Consider the following 8926-nt stretch of genomic DNA (forward strand, 5'->3'; position numbering starts at 1 on the left):
TCGGCAAGGAGGATATACTTACATTTTTTTATCTGTGCTGCTCCAACTTCAATTGTTGTATCCTAAAAGCTGATACTCAACCGTTCAAGAATTAGTCAATGCGACCCCATCAAAGTTCAGTTGTCTTGCTGTTCTGAGCAGGCCCCCTTTTAGTTCTTCTGATTGGCAGTTACCCATTTCAAAGATTCCAGTGGGTGCAATAACAATGTTGAAGATATATATAAAGATAATAAGGAGGGATACTTGGTGGTGGATATGTTATGCAACCAGATAACTAGCAAAGTACACCACAAAGACCAGAGCTGAATCTAACAGGAGATTTGTAATAGATAACACAATTATATAGATCCAGAGTTACAGCAACAGAATCCAGAACAACAACAATGAAGGTAATAGATAAAGTTCGCCTCTTTCGAGAGGGGGTTGCTCTCCAGGTTTAGCACAACAGAAGCTAATATTCAACAACACAACCCTACAGATAAAACATTACATAAATAGTAAGTCAAAAGGAACCATCACAACCATCAATTATACTTCCTCATCCAACGGTTCTCCCTGATCATAAGTAAGACCAAAAAATGGGCGATTAGTCAAAGGCACGTGACAATGCTCTCCCCATCAAAAGACCTTGCCCACAAGGTCGGGAAATTGCGCGACCAAGGTGCTGTATGCAGTCCAAGTAGCCTCCGAAGCATCCTGCCCGTCCCATTTCACCAACAATTCAGCGGCTGGAGTGTTGCCTTTCTTAACCAAACGTCTATCTAAGATCAGCTCCGGCACAGGTAAAGGTTGGCCTTCATCGTTCACAGGTGGGAGGGTTGCAGATAATATGGGAGAGTCACCCAGGTGCTTCTTTAATTGAGAAACATGGAATACAGGGTGAATACGAGAAGTAGATGGCAGATCTAATTTGTAAGCGACCGAACCAACCTTCGCGAGGATAGCAAATGGACCATAGTAATGAGGAGCCAGCTTCAAATTTTGTCTTTGGGCTACTGAAAGCTGCCTGTAAGGCTGCAATTTCAGATATACAAAGTCACCAACATCGAATGTTGCCGGTGTCCTCTTCTTGTCAGCAAAGGCCTTCATACTATTCTGACTTTGGTGAAGATTATACCGCAGTATTTGCATGATTTCTTCTCTGGATTTAAGGTACGAATCAACTGACCAATTGCCGTGGTGCCCGGCACATAATCACACAAGCGAGGCGGGGGTCTCCCATAAACCACCTCAAAAGGAGTCAATCTAGTGCTGGAATTAGAGATGACAACGGGTCGGGTACCCTTTCAATTAGGAAATACCAAAAACGTTTCCATTTAAGATACTCTATATCAAAACCGTTCCAAAACCATTTAAAAAACCATTTAAATTTTCAAACCCGGAACCGTTTCATAACCGTTTACCATCGGGTACCCGTTTACCATTTCACTTTTAATAGTTTTATTTTTTTCTTTGATGATTATATTAATATAAATTAATATTGAGTATGGTTTATATTAATTATGATTGTATAATTCAAATTAGTCTAATTTATAGTTTTATTAGTATGCTTCTACAAATATATATGTTTTAATATGCTTTATCATGTTATTATTTAGTATTCTAGTAGTATACCTTTATGGATGATTTATAATATTATTATTATAATGGATCTTTTTATTAAACGGTTCGGGTACCCTAAACCCGGCATCAAAAACCAAACCCGGCCCTAAACCATAACGAGTTTAAAAACCAAAACCAAAACCGTTTTTGAAACCTATAGGATCGGTTTTCGGGTTTTAAATGGATCGGGTACCCTGCGGATAGTGCTCGGATCGGTTTTTTTTGCCATCCCTAGCTGGAATGAGGTGTAGTATTATAGCAATACTCTGCAAGAGGCAACCATTTCAGCCAAGACTTTGATTGACTGCCTATGAAACACCGCAAATATTGTTCAAGGGCTTTATTAACCGCTTCCGTTTGCCCATCGCTCTGTGGGTGGTTAACTAGTGGAAAAATTCAGATTGGTGCCCTGCAAAGCAAAAAACTTCTTCCAAAAAGAACTAGTGAAAACCGTGTCACGATCAGTCACCATAGACTCCGGAATGCCATGTAAGCGAAAGATGTTATCCAAGAAAACTTGGGCTACAGAGGCTGCTGTATACGGAGGAGAAAGTGCCAAGAAATGTACGTATTTAGAGAGTCTATCAACAACAACCAAAAGTACTGATTTCCCTGAAGAAATGGGAAGAACTTCAACAAAGTCCAAACTGATGTCTGCCCAAATTTTAGAAGGGATAGGCAAGGGTTGCAAGAGGCCATAAGGCTGCACATTAAGATATTTAGTAGTTTGGCAGATATTGCAGCAGTTAACAAACTCCTTCACAACTGTTTTCATACCTGGCCAGTAAAAATCTCCTTGGGCCTTCTTCAGCGTCTTTGTATATCCAGGATGACCCGAAAGTGGGGAGTTATGCACATGGTCCAATGCCTTAATTCGTACCCCAGCTTGTGCTCCCACCACCAGTCTATTTTTATAGAATAACACACCATCCCGTAGGCTGAAATTAGGCTCAGAAGTTGAATCTATAGACAGATTAGTGATAAGCCCTTGGACCCAATCATCACCCACATAAGAACTTTTAATCTCCGTAAGAAGATCCAATGTTGGAATAGTGATTGCATAGAAGGAAGGTTGGGATTGATTCCTTTCCTCTGGCTGCCGAGATAAGGCATCCGCCACCAAGTTGTCCTTCCCTTGCTTATATTCAACCGTAAAATCATACCTCAACAGCTTACTAATCCACTCCTGTTGTGCAGGGGTGCCCACCTGTTGCTCAAGTAGAAACTCTATAATGGTCAGTCTTTACCTGAAATGTATGCCCCAAGAGATAGGCCCGCCATTTCTTAACTACCGACACTAAGGCCAGGAGTTCTCGTTCATAAGTGGAAAGATGTAGAGCTCTCTACCTTTGAGACTTTGACTAAAGTAGGCAATAGGGCGATTAGATTGCATCAAAACCGCAACGATCCCACTACCGGAGGCATCACATTCAATAACAAAAGGCTGACTGAAGTCTGGTAATGCTAGAACAGGAGGGGTGGAGACTGCCTTCCAAAGAGCCTCAAAAGCCATAGCCGCAGTATCATTCCAATGAACAGAATCCTTGGCCAGCAATCCATAAGGGGTGCAGCGATGGAACCGTAATTTTTGATGAATTTACGGTAGTAACCAGTTAAACCTAAGAACCCACGTAGAGCCTTAACCGACGTAGGCGTTGGCCAGTCCTTCATAATCTCAATTTTGGTTGGGTCTGTACGCACTCCATCTTTGTCAATAAGGTGTCCGAGATAGCCAACTTCGCTAACACCAAAGCTACACTTGGATGGCTTGGCAAATAACTGGTGCTGAGACAAAAGATCAAGAACTGTGGATAAGTGAAGCAAATGTTCCTCTCTGGACCGACTATACACTAGTATATCGTCAAAGAATACCAACACAAATTTTCGAAGATAAGGTTTGAAAACTGCATTCATAAGGCTCTGAGATGTGGAAGGGGCGTTTGTTAACCCAAACGGCATGACGAGAAACTCGTAATGGCCCTCATGCGTCCGAAAAGTAGTTTTTTGTATGTCCTCCTCTACCACCCTGATTTGGTGATACCCCGAGCGTAAATCCAGCTTCGAAAAAATACAAGCCCCACTCAATTCATCCAAAAGTTCATCAATCAACGGCATCGAAAATCTATCCTTAATGGTCTCCTTATTAATGGCCCGATAATCGACGCACATACGCCATGTTCCGTCTGTCTTGCGCACTAAGAGCACCGGGGAAGAGAATGGGCTAACACTATTTCGGATGACTCCTGTCCGAAGCAATTCTTGTACAATCTTCTCAATTTCTACCTTTTGATAATGCGGGTATCGATAGGGTCGGACATTGATAGGCGAGGTGCCTTCTTTGAGCAGAATTTTATGGTCATGTGTTCGCGTCGGCGGCAACCCAGTGGGTTCAGCAAAAACTCCCTGATAAGACAATAGTAACTACTGAATATCTGGCTCTCCTGCTTGATTTGTAATTTCCAAATTAACACCAATTAACTGGAGTAGCACCCCATGTCTCTCCAATTCCTGAAATCCAGCTGAACTAGTCACAGAAATCAACGCCTCAAACTGCGGCTGCAACCCCACCAACTGACAGTGATTCCCCTGGTGGATAAACCCCAGAGTAAGGATCCAAAAATTCCACTGAATAACCTCAAAATCCCGAAGCCACTGAACACCCAACACCATGTCACAGCCTCCTAAAGGCAACACCCAAAAATCTGCACTAAACACCAACTTCTGGAGGTTGAAACTGACCCCATAATGGCTGTCGTGGCACTCCAACTCATCCCCATTGGCTATCTTGATGGGTACAGGTGAATGTGAACGAAGCACCAACTGAGTCTTCTTCCAGAGCGTCGGGTCTATGAAATTGTGTATGGAACCAGAATCGATGAGAGCAACAAACTGATGGTGTCCAATCCTGCCAATGACCCTCATCGTACGGGGTGCGTGAGACCCAGATAAAGCATGGAGAGAGATTTCTGGCTCCGAATCTGTCAGACCAGTTAATCCCGTGGGGGCACCCGAATTGCCACTTGGCTCCTCCCCGGAACTTCCGCCTACCCGATTACCCGAGTCCTCTGGTGAAAGAGTCTCTTCTTGTGCTTCAATCAGAAAGAGTTTTGGATTTGGACATTTGTGAGTAGGGGTCCATTTAGCATCACAACTATAGCACAATCCTCGCTGTCTATTATCACGCATCTACTGATCGGTCATTCGTTGAAAAGCTCCTCCTTGTGGTGCAAAATTACCCCTGGATTGTTCAAGAAAATGGGCTGGGGCTACTGCTGGTGAGGGCCCAACAACACTACTGGTTGGAGTCGCTGACATTCCATACCCTGGGTAAGGTAAAGGGAGTACTATGGGTGGGGCCGGTAAGGTTGAGATTGGTGAATAAGAGTGGGCGGTATTGGTCTGCAGATGATGTGGGGTAGAACCTAACTGAGGATTTCTGAACTGTCGTCGAGTCACTAACAGCGTGGCCTCTTGCATTTTTGCTATGGCATGAGCTGCAGTCACAATTTGGGGCATGAACATCTTCACGGTAAGGCGAATCTCCTCCTTCAGTCCACCAAGAAAGCAACTGAGTTTATGAGCCTCTGTCAACTCCGGGATCCGGACCACAATTTCTTCAAACTGAATCTTATACTCCTCAACAGTCCCTGTCTGTCGGAGTCTCATCAATTCTTCCAAGGGGTCTTCAAATAAACTAGGACCAAAACGCAACTGAACTGCTTCCATGAAATCGGTCCAAGATGGAAGTTGGCCAGCCGTTTGTAACTCACGAGACCACACTGCAGGGCGTGCCTCCATATGGTAGGAAGCGATCAACAATCTCTGTTCCATTGAGGTTTGATAATACGAAAAATATTGATTAGCTCGACGAAGCCACATTGTCGGGTCAGTACCGGAGAATTTAGGGAAATCCAACCATGGGTTGCGATGCTGCCCTGCCATCGGTCCAGGGGGATTAACCCGTCCCCGTTCAACAGCTGGGGCTGCCGGAGCTGGATCTGGTGGGTCAGGTGGTTGGCCAGCATGATCAACAGGGTCAAGACGGTCTGACAACATCTGAAATGCGCATCGAAATGAGCAGTAAGAGCAGCGATAGCATCCAGAAGAGAAGCTGGAGATTCATCAGTAGCCATTGTTCTGGTTTTCACCATGAGATCGGGGTGGCTTCTATACCAATGTTATGCAATCAGATAACTAGCAAAGTACACCACAAAGACCAGAGCTGAATCGAACAGGAGATTTGTAATAGATGACACAATTATATAGATCCAGAGTTACAGCAACAGAATCCAGAACAACAACAATGAAGTTAATAGAAAAAGTTCGCCTCTTTCAAGAGGGGGCGGCTCTCCGGGTTTAGCACAACAGAAGCTAATATTCAACATCACAACCCTACAGATAAAACACTACATAAATACTAAGTCAAAAGGAACCATCACAACCATCAATTATACTTCCTCATCCAACGGTTCTCCCTGATCATAAGTAAGACCAAAAAATAGGCGATTAGTCAAAGGCACGTGACAGGATATGATCTATGGCTTCAAAATCAGTCCCGATAGTGACTCTTATTTTGAGGTTCCTGGCCCTTGCACTGTGTGCTGCCTCTATTGTTGTTCTGGGTACTAACAAATTTACTCAAAGTGATGGTACCAAAATCACATTCAGGGATTTAATTGCCTATAGGTTTGTTCGTGAGCGTTCCTGCTTCGCTTCTCCTTGTTAATTACTTGGGTACTTTAACTAATGATGTGATTTTGTTTGCAGGTATGTTATAGCGACTGGTATTATTGGGTTTGCTTATTCGCTTGTGCAGATACCCTTTGCCATGTACCATGTGTGCAGGGAAAAGAGGCTGATAAAACATGAATGTCAACCAGAGTTTGATTTTTATGGTGATAATGTACTTCCTGCACTGCTTCTCCTTCCTTTTTGTCTCCTTCAATTACGGCTTTTTTTTTTCTCTATTTTGGAAGATGAATAACTGGATATCAATTTCTTTCCCTAGCTTGGTAACCTTCAATTAATTTGTCTTATTCCTTGACTCTAAGAATTTATAAATGTATCTTTATTTTTGTTTTTGTGGTGTAATATATAGATAATTGCCTTCCTCTTGGCGGCCGGAGTTGGCGCTGGTTTTGCGATTAGCTTTGAGTTCAAGAGACTATTGAAAGAATTTATCGACAGCCTCAAAGATTTGGGGATTCCAGGTATTGACGAAGGGAAATCCAAGGGTGAAAAGTTCCTCGACAAAGCCAATCTTTCTACTGCTCTTCTCCTCTTGGGATTTCTTTGCATGACAATGCTCTCTGTATACTCATCCATCCAAAGAAGTAATAGTAGTAGTAGTACACCCACTACAAATAAGCGTGGCTTCTTCTTTAAATGATCTAGTTATTTTCATACTGTGGTAGTAGCCTACCATTTGGATTGTGCGCCGATAAAGACATAAAATATCTTTGACATTATTTCTATGAATAAATGAGATTTAACTATTTTTATTACATGATGATGGATATATATGTGTATCGAATTAATTCTTGAGTGGGATTAATGAGACCAAGAGACGAATGGTATATGAACAAGGCTTATTGAATCACAGTTAAATCTTGTTCATTGGATTCCGTGAAATTGTTGTTCACAACCTAAATGGATTTGTTCAGTCTATTGGTATACTGTAACACATAGATGCTGGTTAAATGATGGCTTATCTCTGTCATTGGGGTAATTGACTCAAATCAGTGGCCTATATAGAAAATATATTGAGAAGAGGCTTGGTTAGTGGTAGAGTCAAGAATTTAAGGCTATTTATTGAAAAGTGATTGAGAAAAATAAATTCTAGAATTTTCTCTCTGATTAATGGTGGGACCTGTTTCGCTAGAATGAAGACTGAAGAGGCAAGAGGGGAATCCTAAGTGGTCATAAATATAGTAAACTAAAGAAATACCCGCGCTAGACGCAGCAGAGCTTAACTATTTGTCTCCAATACATACATACATATACGTGAAGCTTTGGAAAAAATGTTGATGAGAAGTTTTTAAGCGTCTCTTGTATCAAAACTCCCATCACTTTGATTGTAAGGATATCTCTTCTGCCATCCGCATTACCCAAGCAAATAATAGTTCCATGTCTATTATTAGAGCTCGACATCTACATGGATTAAATGTAGCCCAAGTCCAAGTTCATAGTAATGTAGCTTTAGAAATACAAATTCATCCAGACCTAAAAATTAGGGACCAAAGAACTAAATAAAAACTCTATATATCCCTAACAATTTCTTCCATAACTGACCATAACAGTATTACGTTATCTAATTTTGTTAGTACGTTATCTAATTACATTGAATTTCGTTATTACGTTATGACTGATTATGACAGAATTTGTTACAGATACCTAGTGCTCCCAAGAACTAAAAGAACAAAGAATAAAAGATCGAGAGAGCTACAAGGCCCTGCTAGAAAAATAATATATCTCATACAGGTTAGGAAGGCACTTACACTCTTGTAATTTAGAGATTAACTTGTATAAATTTTTAGACAATAAACAACTCCAGGATAATTGCTTTCCACTTCAGTAACGTACAAATATGTATGGCACTTGTTTTGATGTTGCCATATAGTTCCTCCATAGTAATTCACGGACACAACGCTTTCCAAGAACACTCAAATATGGACGCAGGATAAGTTGTATACCTTGTTCTTATTTGGTACATAAAAGGGTTCAAAAATAAAAGGAAGGGGGTGTCAAAACTGCAAACTCTGGCTACCCGTGCTTATTACTGTCGAGAGAACATCAGTTCTTTATAATCAGCCGCCCAAAATGGAAACAATATTGTAAGAAATCATTTCTGTACTATCTTTAACTTCTGCATCAGGATGACTGATGCAGCCTAATGTGGAGAATAACTCCCTAACTCAGACACAGGCCCAAAAGCCTGATCTTACCATATGCAACAAACCTGATCTATTTGATGTCATCTAGTCCGTCCATTTGTTGTGCTTCTGCGGCAAAGACCTAAATGTGCGTAAAAAAAATATTTATCATTAAGAAAAAAGATAATTCATTATCTTACCAATGGTAGATGTCGTGCATTCTCAATTTTTTGTCTATTGATCACTGGTCAGATATAGATATTTCCAATCACGGAAGGTATGTTACAGGTGATATCTATCATAGCTAGACATATTTCAGGCTTAACACTTCTCCCCATTATTGTTATGCCTTTGTAACTTTCTTAAATTCCACTTCATGTGAAGCACTAAAGTCTAGCAGGTTGCCCACTAAGCTTAATTTCTAAAGTTTTCACTTCTTGTAAAACACTGAA

At 41.3% G+C, this 8926-nt stretch overlaps 1 protein-coding gene across 1 annotated transcript; it reads left to right on the top strand.

Moving 5' to 3' along the window:
• Positions 1-6139: 6139 nt before the first annotated feature.
• On the top strand, positions 6140-6991 carry LOC119995548 (CASP-like protein 4D1). Its single transcript, XM_038842062.1, has 3 exons — positions 6140-6288; positions 6370-6505; positions 6701-6991. Exons 1-3 carry the CDS (start codon positions 6140-6142, stop codon positions 6989-6991), a joined length of 576 nt encoding a protein of 191 aa, XP_038697990.1.
• Positions 6992-8926: the final 1935 nt, after the last annotated feature.

This window comes from Tripterygium wilfordii, chromosome 3 (assembly GCF_013401445.1).
Source record: "Tripterygium wilfordii isolate XIE 37 chromosome 3, ASM1340144v1, whole genome shotgun sequence".
NCBI lineage: Eukaryota > Viridiplantae > Streptophyta > Magnoliopsida > Celastrales > Celastraceae > Tripterygium > Tripterygium wilfordii.

Bases quoted from the DNA above. Each gene is read 5' to 3' on its own strand.
- LOC119995548 (XM_038842062.1), top strand. From the start codon at position 6,140: ATGGCTTCAAAATCAGTCCCGATAGTGACTCTTATTTTGAGGTTCCTG. The intron at 6,289-6,369 runs GTTTGTTCGTGA...TTTTGTTTGCAG, and splicing joins AGGGATTTAATTGCCTATAG to GTATGTTATAGCGACTGGTA. The intron at 6,506-6,700 runs GTACTTCCTGCA...TGTAATATATAG, and splicing joins TTGATTTTTATGGTGATAAT to ATAATTGCCTTCCTCTTGGC.